Here is a 20,401-nt window from a genome sequence, read left to right on the forward strand (position 1 = left end):
AGTGGGTTTTGTCAAGACCCTGATCTCTTCTTAGCCGGTTTCTTGAGATGGGATTTTCTGTATGAAGAAGCTGGTGGGGATATGGCGTCATGGTGGGGATGCAAAAGGAAGGAAAGGGTCTCGGCAGTTACTGCTTCGAGTATGCCAGTTGATCTGTGGATATGGCTGTGTTTGAGTGTGTGTTGAGACGTGTGTTCAACTGGCTGTAGATATCAACGGCGGATAATCGGATCTCGCTGTGATGCAGATCTACATCCGCGGATGGGTAGCTCCCCGGATGATGTGTGTTTACGTTCTAATCACACTATACTACAATTACTATCCCGTCTTTTGACTGAGTACATGCATGACGTGCTCTCTTCAGAAACCACAAGGTCAGAGCTCTAGCACAACGTACACTCACACGGATCATAGTCGTCCGGGCCAGCTAGCTAAAGATTCCCACGCATACCCCTCAATGACTGCTTGCCACCACAGATGCCATGTGCAAGCAGTATGGAACCATAGTTCGTAGAGGCCACGGTGCTTCAGGCCGGGGCCCAGTAACCATCCCAGTTATACTTCAGTACCTCGTTACCCCAAGACGTCCATCCACTGACAAGGTACCGAGAGAAGACCTCAAGCGCGCTGTAATCAGTCGGATCCGGCAGAAAGGGTTCGAGTAACTGCTTCAGACACGGTTTGCGTGAGTGGATATCTGGCACAGCAGCGATGACTCTTCTCTTGACTGTTGGCGCGTGTGTCATTGTCGTCCATGAGTTCGGGGCTGCGCGACCTAGCAGTAGAATCTCATAGGGCTTGCGCATTGCGCTATCAATGTCGAACATCGGCTCGCCTTTGGTTGTTGTCTTGATCCATATCCACTCTTCGATCAAGCCCACGTTCCAAGTTTCAAATAGACCGCCGGGCCCGAGCACATGCTCTCTCAGCGCTGCCTTGTTCGTGATCCAGACGCCGACCAGCGCATTGTGTTCCAGATAACTGTCGATATCCATGCTCAACAGCATCTTCTTGAGGTACGGCATGCCGCCAACTTGTTCATACGCGCCCTTCCGCTTGGCTGAACGATTGGGCCATGGTGGGTCCAGCAGTACGAGGTCGAAGTGTCGTGGAAGGGTAAACTCGTCTGTAAGCTCACGGAATGAGGTACGGAAGGCATCCGACGCTGTGGAATCGCTAAGGAAGAATGTGGATCGAGGTGGTATTGTGAAACGATACTCATGACCCAGCTGAGGAGGTTGCGACGTGTTCTCGGCGATGGATAGCGACAGGGAGTGGTGGTTGGGGTTGTGGAAGGCGCCTGTCCATGGTTCGGTTTGTGCGTCTGGCGAGACCGTTTCAGCGACCTGTGTACTACTTGCAGTCTCACGTGCAGGGCAGTACGACATCATCCACTTTGGTGCCACAGTGGCCGGTTCTGCGACCTCGGAAGTCGCGCCGAGAGAAGCCATCATCTGTTGCAGATTGAATGCGGTATCGTCTTCCTTGCTCTCGCTCCATGAAGCCCACTCCTTCATCCGAGATTCGAGGTCTTTTTCGGAATTTTGATCAACATCCATGGCTTCATCTTTCCCGCGGAATGGTTCCTGGGGCATCAATTTGCGCTGTGTGCACCACGACCCTGTAACCTGTGCGCGAATTTGGCGGAGTGCATGTTCAGCCAGAACTTTGTACCGCAGGTCGTCAAGATGCAGAGACTGGAAGTCGTGTTGGGAGGCTTCTGCCACTGTCGCATGGGGCGAACTACGGTGTCCGACATGCTGCGTGTTCACCGCGCTTTGTGCTTGATTCTCGTTCGCTCTAGGTTTCTTCGCTTTGGGTCGGTAGTCCTCCTTCGGTTCGATGGGCGCTTCCAAAGGCGTAGTAGAGAGTAGCACTCCCTCGCGGTCGCCTTGTGCTGCTGCGATAGACGTCGGTATGTCGATCAATATGACGTCCACCTCCGCATTCTGGTAGATAATTGGATTTGACGAAGCCATGATGAGAGATGATCGAAGAGAGAGAAGAGTAATGGAAAGTTCCTACCAATTCTATAGTCTTACGTCATCGCTGCTCCCCGTTTGCAATCTCAACGACAACGCGCCAAATACTCATCGCGTGCTATCATAAACACATTTCGCGTAGAATATCTGATGTGAGATCTCGTGATGTTGTCGTGGTGTTGCATGGAAACCATTTCCGAAGGGTAGCGTCGGATGAATGGTGTGGGCGAAGTACCGGCCGAAAGCAGCAGATCAGCCTCGGTAAACGTCATCGCGGCATCTCAAACACCAAACCACACAACGGCGTTGCTTTCTAATCCACACACACGCGACCACGCCCCGCCTCCAGCACACGCGTCCTGTCATAGCCACGCGAAACGACGACACGGAAGGAAGCGCAAACACACAAACACACGATATTCATGTCGCGGTAACCCCACGCACGTCTGTTCTGGAATGTCCACGGATCTCCTCCGCTATGACGGAAGCAAATCGAATATCATGACCACGACTGCGGCGCAAACAACCAGCGCAGGCACTACAATACCCGACCATGACGCCGCCATGTCGGCAAAGAAGGAGGGAGGCGCACATATGGAGCCGAAGAGGCAGAAGATGGACAGGAATAGCATGGAATACCTGATCAAGAGTGGACTGGCGGGAGGATTCGCTGGATGTGCTGTATGTCAAGAATTTTCTCTACGTGTGAGAAGACTACTGGAGTCCAGATACTGACAACTTATAGGCAAAGACAGTAGTAGGCCCCCTCGACCGCGTCAAGATCCTCTTCCAAACCCGCAACCCCCAATTCGCAAAGTACGCCGGCTCCTGGAGCGGCTTCCCGACTGCCATACGCGACATTTACGTCAGCACCGGCGTACGCGGGCTCTTCAAAGGCCACTCGGCAACCCTCCTCCGCATCTTCCCCTACGCGGGCATCAAATTCCTCGCCTACGAGCAAATACGCGGCCGCATAATAAAGAACCAGGCGCAGGAAACACCTACGCGACGATTCCTCTCGGGGAGTCTAGCAGGCATGATGAGCGTCTTCCTCACATATCCACTAGAAGTCATTCGGGTGCGCCTTGCCTTCGAAACCAGCGAGCAAGGCCGTAGCAGTCTCGCAACCATCGTGCGCAAGATCTACGCCGAGCAAGCACCACGTGTATCACAACCGAAGAACCCCATCACCGCAACCGCGACACACGTTGTCGAAAAGGTCACCCCGCGCTCTGGCCTCTCCAACTTCTTCCGCGGCTTCACACCTACACTACTCGGCATGATACCCTACGCAGGCGCTTCCTTCCTCGCTCACGACTCCATGTCCGATCTCTTGCGCATACCCGTACTCGCTCCGTATACCACGTTACCGAACACTTCACGCGAAGAGTCGAGCACAACGAGTCACAAACCCGCGCAGCTGCGGTACTGGGCGGAGCTGACAAGTGGCGGAATCGCGGGCTTCTTTTCACAAACTGTGTCGTATCCTCTCGAAGTCATACGGCGGCGCATGCAAGTTGGTGGTGTGGTTGGCGATGGACATCGGCTTAGTATACCTGAGGTCACGAGGAGGATATACATGGAGAGGGGGTACAAAGGTTTCTTCGTGGGTTTGACGATTGGATATGTCAAGGTTGTTCCAATGGCTGCCGTCAGCTTCTATGCATACGAGCGGGGAAAGTACTATCTGGGTATATAAGAGTTGGGTTATTGCTGGGCACAAAAGAGGAGAAAAGAGACCATTCCAGGAGCAAAGAAGCGACCCCTTAACGGCTATCGCGTGCGCTTGGTGAAGGGTGAAGACCTGTGACACAGCACTGTCATAGCAATGTCTTATCAAAACTATTAGCATTCACCACGTCTATTACAGTAGTAGCGCGAGAGTGTCAATAACAGAGATGCAGGAACTCGTCAGCGCAGTCCATGTAAGCCGGCAAAAAAAGATGGGCAAAAAGAAGGTCAAAAACATACAACAGCCTGGATTCGCTTCTGGTCACCCACGAAGCTACTAATAGGCCGGTATCTTGCTTAAGTACCGCTGAGCGAACGGGAAGCGCTGGTGACAAGATCCTATGGTCGTATGTGCAAGTTTGACAAAATTGGAACAATATAGCCTTGGTTGAAATCAAGCAGTGCACGATCATGCCTATCCCGCATGGATTAAGGCAACCCTGCACTAGAACACCGGCAAGTCACTGTGTACGATAAGCAAGTGTAGAGGATAGTATATACTGGCACATATAGTAGGTTGTACGACACGCGAATCTTCACTCTAAACTACATACATTCACATCATAGCTGAGCCATGACCTGCTGGCCATCATCCCATGAAGGAGGAATCCCAAGAACAGTCATGACCCTCGCAGTATTGCAAAATGGCTTCTGCGCACTCTCCCCACATCTCTGCCTGTACTCCTCAGCGAGCGCACTGAGGCTCGTATCCTGGAGTCTCTCAATCCGTTCAGCGGTGGTGCGGAACGGTTGAGGCAGTGGAGGGAATGAAGCGGCAATGAGGGGCTGGCTGTATTCGAAACCAAGCGACTCCAGAACAAGAGGCGTGATGTGAGCAGCTGAACCCAACACACGAGGCATACCGTGTCCCGCGAATCCGGCGGCAATAAAGTGACCCGGCCGCTGTGGCACCGTACCAACAAACGGAAACGCGTCTGCAGATTCGGTTTGCACTATTCAGTCAGCCGAATGTACTTCAAGTTCACTGGTATGACACATCTTACTTCCAGTCCAGCATCCGCCTTCGTTGACTTCCTTGCTGAGTCCCGCGGGAACTTCATCCGGCGAGCCTGCGACGTCTGAGGCACCCCAAGATTCGTAGAATGCAGCGGCTCCGGCAATCTGCTGATCTTCTTTATCGTTGGGAAAGCAATCTCCTGGCTTGTGGACAAGAAGTTGCCTTGCTCCTCCAATGATGATGGTGTTGTAGGGTGGAGGTAGCTGGAGATGATAATTCTGTCGTCGTCAGCGGGCCATCGATTGTGAAGAGAGCATCTGTAAGCCTTACGTTGACCATTGAGTCCCAATGCTGGGCACCAGTGTGCTTTATGAATCCCGGGGGCGCTTTAATCGCGGCAATAGCCCCTCTGTCGGGCAGTATAAGCTTAGTGAACTCAGGGAGAAGATGAGAAGCCCATCTGTTTGTCGTGTGGACGACGGTTTTGGCACGGATGGTTCCGCGCTCAGTCTTGACTGTGATCCAACCCTCGGCGTCTCGCGCTGAAACATCCGTGACTGGAGTATGAGCTTGCAGATTGAGATTGCCTTTCTGCAGAACGATGCGCAAAAGCGCGTGCACCAATTTGTATGGCCATCTGGGACGATGTCAGTAGGCTTGCGTGGGAGTAGTACGATCGAGAAGAACCGACATTTGCCCTGCAGGATGCACCACTGCAGCCAGAGCACCCTTCATCTGCGTAAACTCCTCCGCCTCCCGTGCGTCTTCGATCACTCTGCATACTTTGACAATCTCGTTATCGTCACCATGATCCCTCCGCATGGCGTCAAGTGCGCCCTTGAGCCTCGTCCAGGCCTCATCGGTCATGGCAGCATCGAACGTTTCTCCGAACTTGAGACAGACCTCTTCCGCGATGTTTTCTTCCTCAGTCAGATTCTTAAATGCCGGCAAATGAGCCATCTCATGTTCGATAAGCTCCATGGCACCCTGGGAGCCAAACCGTTTCGACCATTTCGCATAGCGAGAATAAGCATGCGGCCTCAATTGTCCTCCTGTTTGTTGTTAGGTATTTGTCCAAGGGGCAAGATGCAAATGCCATCACCATTGCGTCCGGTGGCACCTCCGCAAATGTCACGAGCTTCTAGGAGAGTCACATGAGGCTGCCTGGAAGCATTCTCCGTGTACTAATTATACGTTAGACTTAATGAGCGGACAATTCATTGTGTTGTGGTCACAAACTTTGTTGATCCAGTAAGCTGTCGATGCGCCGGCGTAGCCACCGCCGATTATTGCCACATCGGTCTCCTCTGGCAACGCCTCGCTGGAGCGGAAGTTGCGCAACGGCGACTTCGCAGCCTCGATCCAATAGGATTTGGTGGGGTTGGCAGTTGGTAAAACCATGTTGAGGAATTGAGAATGACAGACTACTTTCTACAGCCGGGCAGAGAGCATGTTTCGCAAGGCAAGCCACATAGTACACGCTTTCATACCTGTGCTCCATCACCGCTATTTCGCAAATCGACCGGGTACCGTAATTAGCCCGGTCATCGAGCTTACAACTTCGATCTAGAAAGTTCGAGCTCTAGAGACAATGACACCGGTCCGGAATCTGATGAAACGTTGCTCATCGTTATCGTACCTAGGTACCTGTGTGTCAGTGGCAGCCCTGGAGAACCGGGTAAGCGAACCGGTCGCGATCCGGTCGCGATCGATAACTACCTGGTCCGAGCGCTGCGGCAGTCACCTCGACCGGGCCGGCCTTCTACTAGCCACTGATACCGGTACTCAGTGTAGCAAGACATGAGAATAATGGGCACCATGTAGGGGCCTGTTCTCCACGTGTCTTTTACTCGTTATGCCAAGCCGACATATCTAGCATCAATCCCGAGGTCGCTGTCGAGCTCCTCGATTTTGGTCATCACACACCACACCGACAGTCAAAATGACACAGCCTCTCAAGCACGTCGTGTTCGACGTCGTCGGCACCTGCGTATCGTTCGACGCCTACTACGAACGCATAGACTCAGTCTTGGGTGCAAAACTTCGCGAGCACCACATAACCGCGCAACACTTCGGGTACACCTGGCAGACAGCTGCTGAGCTGGAATTCACATTCTTGTCCATCTCCGAAAGCTACAAGCCTTACAAGGATATTCTCCGAGGACTATTCTACCGTACCCTTTGCCTTTGTGGCGTCTCCGATCCTCGGGCTGTAGCCACTGAAGAGGAGCGGGAACAGTGCATCGAAGGCTATTCCGCTTTACAGCTGCGACCTGGCTGTCGGGAGACGTTCCAGTTGCTGCGCGACAACGGCTTTACCGTCTGGTGTTTCACCACCGGGGATGTCCAACGAGTCAGAGGCTACTTCGAGCGCGCCGGTGTAGACATGCCGCTGGAGAATTTCGTCAGTTGCGACAACTTAGGCGTGGCTAAACCCGCTCTCCGCGCCTATGAGTCTGTATGGACTCGATTTGGAGGAGACGATGTGAAATGGTTCGCTGCGGCGCACATGTGGGATGTCGCAGCGGCCACAAAAGTTGGTTTTCGTGGAGCATGGAGCTCGGTGTACGAGAAGGAAGCTTGTCTCGACGTTTTTAGTGATGTGAAATTGGAGGTGGTGGCTGGAGGTCTCATGGAGATGGCGAAGCAGATTGTAGAGAAGTCTCAATGACATTAGTACTACTACTGCGTCTATTCGAGCCCGTACCGACATTAGTAAAGAATGTTCATTTCCACCAGCTCTTTCCCCGCTTCCAGCATTTTGCCCGAGGTTCGCCATTATCTTTTGTGAGGATGCGGGTATCGCCGTCTGTGATAAGCCGGGCTTACTACTAACCGATAACGGACAAGCTTCGTGCGGAGCGTTCCTGCAGGAGGTTGGACGGCTTCAACGTCGCTGCATGGCGCGTCATTCAGCTGTCTTATCGCTCGCGCTTCCGTGGGTGGGCGTCGTTGACAGCTGTGAACTCACGACGTATGCTCAAAACCCTCCCGCCAACTCAATCTCTTCAGCTCATACTTAGTCTTGTTTGTCCAGTTCGAGCTATGGACGTCGAGCCCCCAAGGCCCACCAAGAAGCGTCATCTAGCGGCAGAAGAGCGACAACGAGCAGTTCGCGCGTAAGACCCACCACTGTCTCGCCGAAGAACGCGAGGTAGAGTCTTGGCTGACAAGCATCGCATAGGTGTGATGAGTGTCGCCGTCTCAAAGAGAAATGTGAGGATGGAACGCCGTGTAGACGCTGCCGCCATCTGCGCCGACCGTGTAGATACAATGTTGCACCTGCTGCAGTGGACAAGCGAGGACCGGGCCTTCCCGCCTCGCCCAATGAGCTGATGGACCGCATGCGATGCATGGAATTCATAATCAAACACCATTTTCCCAATCTCGCCCTGGACATCGTCTCTCTACAACGCACGTGCGATTCCCTGTCTTCGCCCACCCCACCACGCGACCAGAACGCGATCGTACCCGAGTCTATCGAGCTGTCGGCGAATGCCCAAGTGTCTGACAGCCCTGATATTGGAGACGAGGATTGTACCATTGACCGCGTAGACGGCACTACGGTCCGTATGTGCTTCGTAAACCCCCTCGTAATTCCACAGGCACACTAACAAGAGTGTTCGTCGCTGTGCAGATTACTCAGGAGAGTTCTCTCATTGGAACTTTTCCATGCACATCAAACGCAATATAGACGAGCTTATGGCCAAAGCCAATGTGCAGGTACGTACTGTTAGCTAGCCTGGTCTATTCCTGTTTGCTCACCATATCTGTCAGAATTTAGAAAACGTGACGCGGGTACCAGACTTCATTCGCGTCGGCGAGGCAGATCCAGCATCGACTTCCATCTCGGACGTCCTTGCTGCTGTGCCACCCCGTCCGGTCGCCACTTTCTTGACTAATGTCTTCTTCAATCATGCCACCAGCGTCTACTACTATGTAGACCGACGCTGGTTTGACGACATCCTAGACATCATATACACCAACCCCATCTCACTACGCTCCAAAGATGTTACTGCAATATGTGTAGTACTGATGGTGCTGGCAGTTGGAACCCAATACGTCCATTTAGAATCGCCCGATCGCCACAAGGCTCACAACGCGGGTGTTGCAACGGACTCCGAAGTTCAGAGTAGTTGGGAGCTCGAGATTGGATCCGGCTTTTACCGTCAAGTAGCAAAGCTTCTTTCGGAAGTTATCCACGCTGGCTCGCTGCTCAGCGTCCAGGCACTTTTGCTTCTCGGCCTATATACCCTACCCATTGATGCATCTGGGCTGAGTTACATCTATTTAAACTTGGCTATCAAGGTAGCCATACAGAACGGGTTGCACCGAAAGGTCTCGCGCAACGTCCTCGACACGAGAACTAAAGAAATCAGGCGCCGCATTTGGTGGACAGTGTACTGCATGGAAAGGTTTGTTGGTTCTTGACTCTCCGATAACACCTCGTCCTCTTGCTCACAAATCTGACCTACTAGAAAAATTGGTATATACCACGGCCGCCCAATATCCATAGTGCGATCCGATATCGATGCAGATCTGCCTCAGAGATCTGAAGCACACCTTATGGATGATGACCGTTTCGATCCTCAAGGTCTCCTGGAATCAATCGAGCTCACTAGGCAGGCTGAAGCATTCCACCACGAAATGTAAGTCTAGACCAAGACTTCCTCTATACACGGAAACAGAAGACAACAAACTGACTATGTCTTGCTAGATCGCGTCTCCGAACATGTGCGAACGCTGAAGTCGGGGTGATTTTGGACCGTATCAAGCGCATGAAGGCGGATCTGCGAGGGCCCTGGTCGCCTCCTCGCGGGGGTGTATTATCGCCACCCGCAAACCACGAAGCAGAATTACCAAAAGCTCGCGCATTGATCCATTCTCGACTAGAGTGCTGCCTCTTGCACATGTTTATCGGACGACCCTTCATCCTCGCGCACCGTCACGCGCGGACCAATGCACATTCCACGGACGCCAATGCCGCTTCCCCAGAAGTACGCCAGAGGAAAGCATCCGAGTCCCACTCACAGTGGGACTTCTTGGTCCAGGACTGCGTTGCGGCCGCGAAGGAAGTTATCAGCACATGTCAAATCATGCAGACGGGCGATATGGGCCTTGCAAAGTCGTCATATGCCGAATACAGTTCCTGCCGCGCGTCCCTGCTGGTCTTGATCGCCTATAGCATATGTTACCGGACGAACGAGTTCGCAAACACCCTACAAGTAGGTCTTCAGGCGATCAGAGAGATGGCTTCGGCGGGCGATTCCGCGCGTTCAGAAGTGTCGCTCCTAGAGACACTGGAAGCGGCGCTGCATCGACTTCACGTTTTCAATCCATTACCCAGTCAACCTGCGGTCACGGAAGCAAATGATGCAGCTGAAGAGGGCTACAACGGTCTTCTTAACTGGTACAAGAAAGCAGAAAAGTCCACAGTCCCTCGTTTTGGGCCTCCAGCATCCGGACATGCAAATGTACAGGCAGCAACGGCGCAGGGCCCAAGGATAACACCTAACAGAACCGATGCAACAGTGGATACCATGCCAAGCTATGTACCCCTTGATGGCTATCCGTTCGATTTCGATCTACTTAACTCGGATGGAAGCGAGGCGTTCTTCACCTCAGACTTTGGTGACCATGGTAACGCAGAGAGGGAGTTCTTTGAGAGCCTTTCATGGTTACCGAAGTGACGTTCTGCACAGGCTAGAATCGCCAATGTATGAGCGATGAAGCGCATCAATTCAACTCTTTTCGCCAACAGAGTGCGCGTAAAAGTCAGTGGATGATTCATCGCATTGCAAGAGTGGACAATTCAGGTCCCAACTCGTCTTATCTCATGGTCACAACCGTGCTTGAGCAGGCTGGCTTTCCGCTATCTGTTGCCACATCTTGAGAGACACATGTTCTTTCTGCTGGTACCATCTACTCCTGGTGATGCGGTACGGCACGGGAAGATCCACATTCTCTGCGTCACCCGTGATGACCATGGAAGCAATGGCTTTTGCACAGAAGAAGATCTGCGGCATACCGTGCCCGCTGAACCCTGCGCACATATACTGGCCGGGTTTTCCGCAAACTGGCCCAACATACGGGAACCCGTCGTTGGAATAGCCCATAACTAACACGGAAGAAGATGAGTCAGTTCTGGAACATCGTGGGCGCTGGTGCAGACATGACACTTACTACCGGTCCAGAGCTCTTCGGTGTGTGCACCGCTGTTCTCCCACCCGCGGAAATGCCGTTGCATGTAACCGTCAAAGTAATGCCGCGCGCCATCCATCAGTCTGCTGTCATCGGATACATCAAACCATTCGTCCAGGTCTTTGTAGTAGTCGCGTCTTCCGCCCCCGACGATGATACTACCGTCCGGTCGAGGAATCATGTAGTCGTACTCATAGTCGGAAAACCGCATCATATAGCTATCAGTCATTCTTGGTGCATTCTCGCCCGCCAAGCGCGCTACTATGCCTCTCACTGGGACGACCTTGTCCTTCATCTCCGGTACGAGAGCAGACGTGTAACCGTTCGTAGCATACACGACATTGCTGCTCTTGACGGAGCCGCGCGGTGTATTCACGACCCAATGATGATCTTGTGTACCTCCTTCGGCTGCCGAGACGGATGTTACTGAGGTATGTGTTTGCAAGTTGACACCCATAGATACCGCTTTCTCTAGCAAGTGCGCCACAAGTCGGTAGGGCCACAGGCGAGCGGCACTATATGTATGACAAGACTTTGCACCCCATACGCCGGAAACCTATGACCTCAGTCAGACCTCTCCAAAGAGACAATACAACGAATCACATCAAGATGTTCATCTTCGAACACTACATACCTCTTCTGCTTCTCTGCCTGAAGTAAACTTTATCCCTTTCGCAGTTGATATATCTGCTTTAGTGATTTTCGCGATGTCAACTTTGATCTTATCGCGACCGGCTTCGTAAAAGCAGACATCTGTGACCCTGGTCTCTTCGAAGTCGCAGTCACAGTTCTCCCGCCGAACAAGTTCTTTGATTGCGTCGACCTGGCGGGCCTCGAAGGTAGCCACGTGCTCCGCGACCGCTTTCCCATGCGTATCTAGTACGCTGGCGGCTCGTGACAAAGGGTCTGGTTTCAAATGACCGCCTAGATTCTCAGTCTTAGTACGTGCAAGATTGAATTTGGATCTCAAGGGCAGATGGTATGTACCGTTACGTCCAGTAGCGCCAGAGCAAGCCTCGCGTGCCTCAAGGATAAGTATCGATGGAATGGGGCGGTCGCGACGCACACACTCTTCGACTATGTGATGCACGATCGATGCCCCAGCATACCCCGCGCCAACGATTACAACATCGACCTGCGTGGGAAGATGCTCAGTACTGCGATGGTTGTCGATGGGCCCAACTTGTTTTCTCCAATAGGAGGGGACAGCATCCGCCACCGGGAAGGGTTTGGCGCTGGTACCAGGAAAAGACATGTTGAAGGTGTAGGATGTGAATCACATGCACGTATTGGTGGTAGTTCTACGGGATTGTCCTAAGTGCAAGGTGGGCTATGTAGGTACTCACGCTTAGTCATTCACAAGGCAGGTTCGCTTCTACTGTACCCAGCCCGTGAACTTGCGTACTTTAGTCAGACAGATAGGATGCGTAAGCGCAGAATGTTGTCTTTGGCTCCAAGCGGCTGCGCAAGGCGGTGATCGTTATGCAATTGCGACCGGGCCGGTCGCCGGTCCGGTCACTGATAAGGACCCAGTTGACTTTGCCGCGCAGCAAGCAAACACCCGTTCAGAGCCGCATAATCCGGTCTAGAGGCTGTGTTTACCAGTAGTAGCATTTGGAGTGTTGGAAAGGCCCTCCGGTCTTGCCTTTCACCAACAATGCTGCATTAGATGCGAGATGATCGAGCAATTCTACTGGTCAATATCCATCAGCAATGACAGCTCGCATGGTAGAGAAGGTGTAATGCGAACAGGCATAGGAAACAGTTCGATTAGCAAAATACAATTTACAGTGACACAACCTATATCATGATAGATGTTCTGAATGACTTGATGATTGCTATCCACGGCTCGACCCTGACGACGCTTTCCCAATTCCAGCCCGCGTCCCACGCACCTGCAATCTTTCTGTTGAGAGCCATCACGCACGACACTTCATTCGGTGGTGACGTTACTCAACGGCCTCCTGGGCATCCTAGTGATCAACATGACCATACTAGGCACAGTAAGAACTAGCAAACCACAGTTCACATAGATCGGGACCACAGGAGCGATGCCACTCGCAGAGCTCAGACCATAGGAAACTGCCTGGCCCGCCGTCTCAAACGCGCGAAACAAGCCTGCCACGCGTGAAGAATCGCCCATATCGTTGGAGAATGTGCCGAGAATCCAGTATAGTGTCAATTGCGTCCAGTAGCCGCTCACGAAGATGATAAGGTATGGCACGTATGCCCTTGCCCATCTGCCAGTTTCTCTATCGTTGAAGTCAGTCTCAGTCGCACTGGGGCCTGTCTCTGTAAGATAACTCACGATCCGTAATCAAGCGCCGTTTTATTGCCGAGGTAGTGGTACTCAAAAGCGACCCAGATGAAACAACCGGTTTGTGGCAGAATCCACAGCGAGAATGCAACCCATGCCTTGGGCCGTTGGGCCCACCGCTGGCTGTCTAGAAGCTTGCCGAATATGACAACCGACGGAATGGTGATGGCAGCTGTACTGGTCAGCATGTAGTCGGCGGCTCTCAGATTCCATACTTACGGAGAAGAAAAGACGAAAGAGCGCGTGCGCGGACCGAGAAGTGTAGCGAGAGGTAGGTACCCATCGTCCCTCCGTAGAAGAAAGAATAGAATGAGGGCAGAAAGATCAGCCAGACCTTGCTGCTTTGTAGATACCTCCACAGAGCAACGAATTCTTGCGTCCAAGTGACCCTTCCCGACATGGGGACTTTGCTGCCATCGCGACGACGCACTCGTGGTGTGGGGGACAATGACAGTGCCCAAAGAACTCCAGTGCATTCTGCTATTGGTCAATAACTGTGCACTCAGAGCAGACGCGGTATCCGTCACGTACCGAACCCAACAAAGACCAGATATGTCGCCCATGCAATGCCTCCAGCAGAGGCTCTGTCTGAGTTCGTGGAAAAGTTTATCGCGCCACCGATCAAGCTTCCGGAGCTTCGCATAGCCGACCAGATGCCTGTCAGAGGTTAGTGAAATGATCATACTTCAAGTCGCACGCAGATGCTTACCAAGGTATAACCCCTTCTCTTCTGGCCTTGGGTAGCATAACATGGCTGTCGTTTCACTGACGTAAAGAAGCCCACCCGCTAGACCGTTGATAACCTGGCCCCATCAGTATGTTTCCTTTGTATGAATGAGTGATGATCGTACATTGGATGCTAGGAGGTACCAGTCGACGCCATATCTAGCGTTCACATAGTACGCAGATCCCTGGAGTGGCATTGTAAGAGCCGCAATGAAGCACGCCCATTTGATGCCTATCCTGTTGATGATGGGGCCTCCGAAGATAGTACTGATGAAGCTCATGGCGTAACTCAACGAATTCGCAAGATTCGCTAGCCATGGTGTAGACAGTCCGCCTCCTCCCAGATTGGATATAGCATCACCCATGGCTGGGCCAACCAACGAAAGCCTTATTCACGTTTAGCATCCGCATTGTAGTCTCTGAGAGGGTTACTTACGCTCCGAACATCACCATCTGGAACAGCACGCTCCGGTACAAAGTCGACCATTTCCAAGATCGCAGGAAGTCGTAATCGGTAACTTCTTCCTGCGATCCGACCGCGATGTCCTCCCCACCGTCATGCTCCGTGTCCTTCACTTTGGCGTCTTTGGTGTCTTTAGTCTGCGAGTAATCCATCACAGAACTTTTACTGAACACTGTTCATGATACGCGTTTATTTTATGTCGGGCTCTCGAGTGCTAGGAAATACCGGCCGGCAAGGTGATTGGGAGATGAGGCCCCATGTTTGCTCCAGATAAGCATTGCACCGGCCCGGTCTGTAGCCCGACTGATTAGACATGGTGTTATACGGGCGACTCGTAGAGTACGTGCTTATCGAGCATGGATGAGCATGGGGTGTTAGCCGTGCTTGGCTATCGCGTTCTTCTCAAGTTGCCCTGGGCCTTTACAGCAATTGCCATTAGCATGTAGATGCCAGGCACGAGTCCGAACGTTACAACGGTGCTTGTGAGCTCTAAGAAAGCTAGCCGATGTCTTCAGAAGAAGGCCGGAAAAGAGCTGCGCGCAGTATAAGCGTTGTCGGGAGTGACGAGAAGCGCCGGTGTTGGAGTTGCGGGGTGTGGAGATATCTCCACTTGTCTATCAACACGCGCACCAATCAAGCCACTGGTATTACTGTACATACAGCCCTTTCTTCCGATGGGCGGGAACGGGAGGCATTCAAGTTCCTAACCCACGACCGCGAACATGCGCACATCTAAGCGACAATCCTCAGGAGTGCAAATGGCCGTTAACAGTCATTCGTGGCTATAGTGCTGGGGTGCCAAAGTGACAGAGATGCGTTTCCGAAAACAATAGTAGTACCTCGGAACGGCACCGCATCTTCTGACGGATCACGAGGGAGGACCAGTCTTCATGATTCTATGGTCGTATGTCCAAGACGTGGAAGTAATGGCGAGTTTGAATATGATAATGTCGATCAATTCGAACAGCTGCATGATGTCACGCGTCTGGATTAGGCTGTGTCGACTGTGCACTACTCCGGAGTACGACTCTTTGCTTCCATGGATGCTGCAGCTACGCTTTCGTCTAGAACGGGTTCTTCAAGGAAAAGCATACATCCTGTGGTGGACGCCTAATTGGAAGTAGAGCAGCTACTTGCATCTCCAGACCAATCACAGCAGCTCAGGCCGCGATGGCTCACCCGAGCCGCTCCTTCCCCGCTCCGGTGATAAGCCCCTCACGTCTTCTTCAACATCAATCGCGTCCTTCATATTTGGTCTTGCATCTTAGAATCAAATTCATCGTACCATTTTGACCCCACATCGCGCCTGCCTGTAACATGTATCACTGCGAGTTGTAAACCACGAATATACAATAACAGACCAAAGATTTCGGCTGCAGCTTGCAGGCGCAATTAGCGTACAATGTCGTGGCGCTCACGAGGTTATAGGCTGCAGTCGATTGCGCCTTTGGCGTCCACACTATGTCTCCAGCTGTGGTTCGAGAGGTTGTAGCATCGCAAAAGTGTTTCGTGGCTGAATCCAGCCTCTCCAACTAAAGACCTCAGCCGCACCCGAATTTAGCCAGCATGATGAAACCTTCACGGAGGAAATGCTTATAACCCCATCATTGCTTACTTCCTTTGTTCTCCAAACCCTACTAAAAGACTCAATTCTTCATTACACATCTACTCAGAGATCGCTTCTTAGAAGTGTGCCATAAATGGGCTGACGACATGGCGAGCACTACCACTCCTACAATGAACGGTCCAGCACCCGTGACAATCTCCATCTATGGCCTCACCGAGCTCACTCAAGGCGATGCTGTCCGAGAATTCGACATTGTTTTTGTACATGGCCTCCAAGGTCACCCGGAGAGCACGTGGACGTTCTCGGAGGGTACTAGCAACCAAACACCTGCCAAACCGCCTTCCAAGGGTTCCTTTTTCCGACGGTCCGTAAAAGCAACTGCTACGGAGCCCGCGGCTGATTTGCCCGGAGCTCCTCCACCGCCAGGCACCTTTTGGCCGCGAGACTTCTTGCTCGAGGATTTCCCAAAAGCGCGCATTTTCACCTATGGCTACGATTCTTCCGTCAGCCACTTTTTCGCTGGCCCAGCTAATTCCGACAACATCCTCGACCGTGGACGAGACCTGCTCGAACGGCTTGTAACGCAGCGTGAGAAAGTGCGAGGTCGCCCCATCATTTTCGTTGCGCACTCTCTCGGTGGTTTAGTCGTCAAATCGGTAAGACTTCCATGGGTCACATCATCATCTCAAAGTGTTCATTCAGCTAACATTTACTCAATATAGGCCTTGAGGCTATCTGCCTTAGCTGAGGATGGAGCCAAAGACCACGAAGACATACTAGCATCCACGGTGGGCATCTTGTTCTTCGGAACTCCTCATCGCGGGAGTCTCTGGGTCAGCACGGGCAAGATCATCTCCCGTTTTGCCAAAGCGATGGGCTTTTCGACGAGTAACGTCGATCTCGACTTGCTCAGGCCAAATGACGCAATGCTGCAAATACTAAGAGATGACTTTAGACGACAATTAGACAATCAGAAACTGCTCCATGTCACGTCTTTCCAGGAATCCAAGGGGTACAAAGGCTTCAACGGCTTTGATGAAAAGGTACGAGACCTGAGAACGAACTTTTGGAGAAGCTTGAATCCCTGACAGTACCTCGATTACAGATTGTAGACCCGGACTCTTCAGAAATTGGACACGCAAGAGAACGGCGCCTACCCGTTAATGCCAATCACATGGACATGTGCAAGTACAGTAGGACGGGTCCGACTTGGGTCAATTATGAGCAAGTGGTGAAACCTCAGATAAGCAGGCATATGAACAGAGTGTACGAGGCACTGCGGGAAAGTACGGCGATCGTCCAGCAGAAGGTTCACGCCTTCGATTTCCAGCACGCTGGCTAATCAATCCACGATAGGAAATGAGTCTTTGTTCAAACACTTTTCCGATGCTTTGACGTTGAAAACCAATCAGATTGACGAAGCCCATGATCGCACGCTCTCATGGCTCCTACAACCGGACCTGCAAGGACCCGGCCTAATGAATTGGCTTGCCGTTGAAGAAGGCATATTTTGGATCCAGGGTGTGCCAGGCTCCGGGAAGTCTACTGTGATGAAGTACCTTTGCGAGTCGGGCGACGTCGCCAGAACCCTAGAGACATTCGGTTGGTCTCATGCAACAGTTTTCTTAACGCGCGAGATTGAGGAAGAGAACAGATCCTGGAAAGCAGTCGTCGGCGCAATCGTGTACAAACTCTTATGTTTCCACCCCGCCCTTCATTCCATCATCGAACCGTTGGTCGCTTCCCATGGCCAACCAAGGTCCTTCTCTCTAGAAGAGCTTGAGAAGATTCTGCTTCTATGCAAGTCGCAGAAAATAGTCACATTTCGCATTTGTCTTTTCATAGACGCCCTGGACGAGAGTGACAACGATGAGAAAAATTGGGAATACATGGCCGACTTCTTGGAGTTCCTGGTATCAGGTGAGGCCGACCAAGGATTTGGTACCTTCAAGGTATGCGCCACCAGCCGTCCGGAGAGCGCATTCGATGTCCGATTGAAGGGTCGACCTGGCTTGCGCGTGCAGGATTGGACCAAGGGGGACATATACCATTATGTCCACAGCCGATTGGAATCCCATCGGCGCGTACGAGACATGGCTGGAGATTCGGAATTCTGCGATCAGCTGCAGGAGATCTGCAGGTTCATTATTGATCAGGCAATGGGTGTGTTTCTTTGGGTTCGCTTGGTCGTCGACAGCGTGCATGTCAGCCTATCACGAAGCGAATACTTGGGGAACGTACGAGCGCGACTATTGAACATGGATCAGACAAACACACAAATGGCTGAACTTTACTTATCCACACTCGACAACATACCGGTAGAGACTCGCGGAGAGACGGACGCCATCTTCAGGACGCTCCTGGCGGCGGACAAACCGGTGAGTGTAATGGATATCGGTGTCCTTCTCGAGGTGATTCCATATCAAACCTTTACCGAAGACGGTTATGCAATTGAGCCCCGTCCGATATTGGATATGAGTAGGAGTGGCCCTAGATTGGAGCAGCGCATAAGAGACGCAACGGGAGGATTGGTACAAGTCGTTATGCCAGAAGGACGCATGGAAGCCCTTGAGATGTGGGAAGCATTGAGGAAGTCGGTTGTTGCCAAACCTACGAACGAGCCCGGAGAAGATGACGCTTCACAGGAAAGAGCCAGGATCGCTTTGAGAGATCAAGTGATCGCAGACGTGATATCAGGCGTGCGTGACGAGACTGCCGTCTTGACCAACGGTGACGCCTATATCGATGCGTATCACTGGGTTGTGCATAACTCAATGCTCATGCCAGACGCTCCGATTTGGACCGTTCAGTTCCTTCATCAGACAGTGAGGGAATTTTTGACAACATCGGACACAGATCTGTTTTCGAAGATAAGCGATAGACTTTCCCAACCACAGGATGGATTCATGGCAGCTGGCGCTATGTACCACATTTCGATTGCAATCGCCTATGTCCAGCTGAGCGACACCCTGCTGGAGGAGTCTAGATGGACCCTGGAACCAACAGAAATCATGATGAGGTACGCCCCGGAGTTGGACTTCATGGATGGAACGAAATCCTACGACCTTATCCACGTTCTTGATCGATGCCTCTCAAAGTCGACCAAAGGGAAAGCTTACTGGCCGGGTTTAAAGCTGAAACACCCTCCAGCCTGGAAAACTACATTCCTGGCATTCGCAGTGAGCAACAACATGTGCGCATTTGTCTCGAAAGCGCTCCGAAAACAACCCAATCTTATTGAAAAGCCCGGTCGCCCGCTGCTACACTATGCAGGCTGGTCTCCGGGCAAGTTTCCGAACCCCAACATGGCTGATATTCTTCTGAAGGCAGGAGCGAACCCAGCCTGGGTTTTTGACGAGTTACCGCAGATGTCCAAAACAGCATTAGAAAGCCTTTGTTTTGGACAAGTCTACGGAAATGGGGCCTTGCACTTCGATTACATGTGGTCGCTCGCGTTACATCTCGCAGACTCAGGTTTCGATTCTCGCGTCCCCTCCCCTTCTGGACCCGATCTCATCGTCCACGCCACGTCCAGAAACCCCGAGACATGGACCGAATGGACCACCATCTTTCACTACATTGCCGCAATGCCCGTACCACTAGTGGACAAGATCAAGTTCTTTAAGAAATTAAGGACTCTGGTCAACGACTCCAACGTTGGGTTTTACGACGATTGTATGAACGTCTGCGACTCAAAGAAGCTGACCGTCTTCGAAGCTCTGCTTCAGAACGCACACCCAGAGGACGTTACGCCTGAGATCGCTCGTCGCATGCTGCGAGGCCTGGAAGCCAAGATCACAGGGGAGATGGTGCGCGTCGTTTTCGAGTCCCCGGAAGACAGGGACGAGTCGCCCATCGCCTGTCATATGCGCGCGGTGGCTCGTATATTCTTCAGCGAGGAGTTTAGAAAGGATCGCTACTACTCTATTGGGGCTCAGAACCTCATGCACAGTCTCAACCCCCTTCATTTGGCTATGGTCGGTAGTACGTGGCTACCGCTACGCATCTACTACCGCGTCGTTATTCTGTGGCCAGCGCTGTCCCAGATCTTGATCTGTGTGTTCACTTCACCGATGGGATTACCGATATGCAAGTATGTACTCCTTGGACTTTGCTACCTTCTGTTTTTTGTAGCTCTGGTTGCGTTGTTGTTGTTTGCCTGGAAGGTACGCTGGGAAATGAAGAACAACAAAGACTTTGGAGCTTATGCTACAGCGAGAAGGAGGTAAATGTGTTCAAAGGAAGGGTCTTTATCACAACCAGTAGATCAATTGAATACATTCATACCGAATGAAAGCTGTACATCTAGATATCTTCGACTACTCGTATGGCATGAGTCTTTGCATATCAGTCGTCCCATACTCGGCTGCATCCGAAAGTACCTGGTAAGTACCACTGAGCCCACTACGGGCGATACTCGCTCTTGCAGCCGCAAACAAGTCCTTCGCCTGTCGTA

At 52.1% G+C, this 20,401-nt stretch overlaps 8 protein-coding genes across 8 annotated transcripts; 4 read left to right on the plus strand and 4 right to left on the minus strand.

Annotated features, from left to right (window-relative positions):
• Nucleotides 1–527: 527 nt before the first annotated feature.
• Nucleotides 528–1,979, minus strand: J4E85_007589 (uncharacterized protein; the record flags this gene model as incomplete). The annotated part of the gene is made up of 1 exon (XM_051471821.1): nucleotides 528–1,979. One exon carries the CDS (start codon nucleotides 1,977–1,979, stop codon nucleotides 528–530), a length of 1,452 nt encoding a protein of 483 aa, XP_051324018.1.
• Nucleotides 1,980–2,546: 567 nt separating this feature from the next.
• On the plus strand, nucleotides 2,547–3,681 carry J4E85_007590 (uncharacterized protein; the record flags this gene model as incomplete). The annotated part of the gene is made up of 2 exons (XM_051471822.1): nucleotides 2,547–2,663; nucleotides 2,728–3,681. The coding sequence occupies 2 exons, from the start codon at nucleotides 2,547–2,549 to the stop codon at nucleotides 3,679–3,681; spliced, it is 1,071 nt and encodes a 356-aa protein (XP_051324019.1).
• Nucleotides 3,682–4,274: 593 nt separating this feature from the next.
• J4E85_007591 (uncharacterized protein) lies at nucleotides 4,275–6,072 on the minus strand (the record flags this gene model as incomplete). The annotated part of the gene is made up of 6 exons (XM_051471823.1): nucleotides 4,275–4,666; nucleotides 4,718–4,949; nucleotides 5,002–5,308; nucleotides 5,363–5,723; nucleotides 5,774–5,855; nucleotides 5,911–6,072. The coding sequence occupies 6 exons, from the start codon at nucleotides 6,070–6,072 to the stop codon at nucleotides 4,275–4,277; spliced, it is 1,536 nt and encodes a 511-aa protein (XP_051324020.1).
• A 541-nt stretch (nucleotides 6,073–6,613) lies between these two features.
• Nucleotides 6,614–7,342, plus strand: J4E85_007592 (uncharacterized protein; the record flags this gene model as incomplete). The annotated part of the gene is made up of 1 exon (XM_051471824.1): nucleotides 6,614–7,342. One exon carries the CDS (start codon nucleotides 6,614–6,616, stop codon nucleotides 7,340–7,342), a length of 729 nt encoding a protein of 242 aa, XP_051324021.1.
• Nucleotides 7,343–8,006: 664 nt separating this feature from the next.
• On the plus strand, nucleotides 8,007–10,361 carry J4E85_007593 (uncharacterized protein; the record flags this gene model as incomplete). The annotated part of the gene is made up of 5 exons (XM_051471825.1): nucleotides 8,007–8,241; nucleotides 8,309–8,394; nucleotides 8,449–9,086; nucleotides 9,150–9,320; nucleotides 9,389–10,361. 5 exons carry the CDS (start codon nucleotides 8,007–8,009, stop codon nucleotides 10,359–10,361), a joined length of 2,103 nt encoding a protein of 700 aa, XP_051324022.1.
• A 150-nt stretch (nucleotides 10,362–10,511) lies between these two features.
• On the minus strand, nucleotides 10,512–12,127 carry J4E85_007594 (uncharacterized protein; the record flags this gene model as incomplete). Its single annotated transcript, XM_051471826.1, has 4 exons — nucleotides 10,512–10,789; nucleotides 10,855–11,428; nucleotides 11,507–11,796; nucleotides 11,860–12,127. The coding sequence occupies 4 exons, from the start codon at nucleotides 12,125–12,127 to the stop codon at nucleotides 10,512–10,514; spliced, it is 1,410 nt and encodes a 469-aa protein (XP_051324023.1).
• A 678-nt stretch (nucleotides 12,128–12,805) lies between these two features.
• Nucleotides 12,806–14,530, minus strand: J4E85_007595 (uncharacterized protein; the record flags this gene model as incomplete). The annotated part of the gene is made up of 7 exons (XM_051471827.1): nucleotides 12,806–13,124; nucleotides 13,181–13,361; nucleotides 13,409–13,666; nucleotides 13,721–13,846; nucleotides 13,899–13,992; nucleotides 14,041–14,302; nucleotides 14,352–14,530. The coding sequence occupies 7 exons, from the start codon at nucleotides 14,528–14,530 to the stop codon at nucleotides 12,806–12,808; spliced, it is 1,419 nt and encodes a 472-aa protein (XP_051324024.1).
• Nucleotides 14,531–16,115: 1,585 nt separating this feature from the next.
• On the plus strand, nucleotides 16,116–20,174 carry J4E85_007596 (uncharacterized protein; the record flags this gene model as incomplete). Its single annotated transcript, XM_051471828.1, has 3 exons — nucleotides 16,116–16,601; nucleotides 16,668–16,988; nucleotides 17,358–20,174. 3 exons carry the CDS (start codon nucleotides 16,116–16,118, stop codon nucleotides 20,172–20,174), a joined length of 3,624 nt encoding a protein of 1,207 aa, XP_051324025.1.
• Nucleotides 20,175–20,401: the final 227 nt, after the last annotated feature.

The sequence above is a fragment of the Alternaria conjuncta genome, assembly GCF_024043145.1.
Source record: "Alternaria conjuncta strain BMP 0040 chromosome Unknown scaffold_11, whole genome shotgun sequence".
NCBI classification, from domain to species: Eukaryota; Fungi; Ascomycota; class Dothideomycetes; order Pleosporales; family Pleosporaceae; genus Alternaria; species Alternaria conjuncta.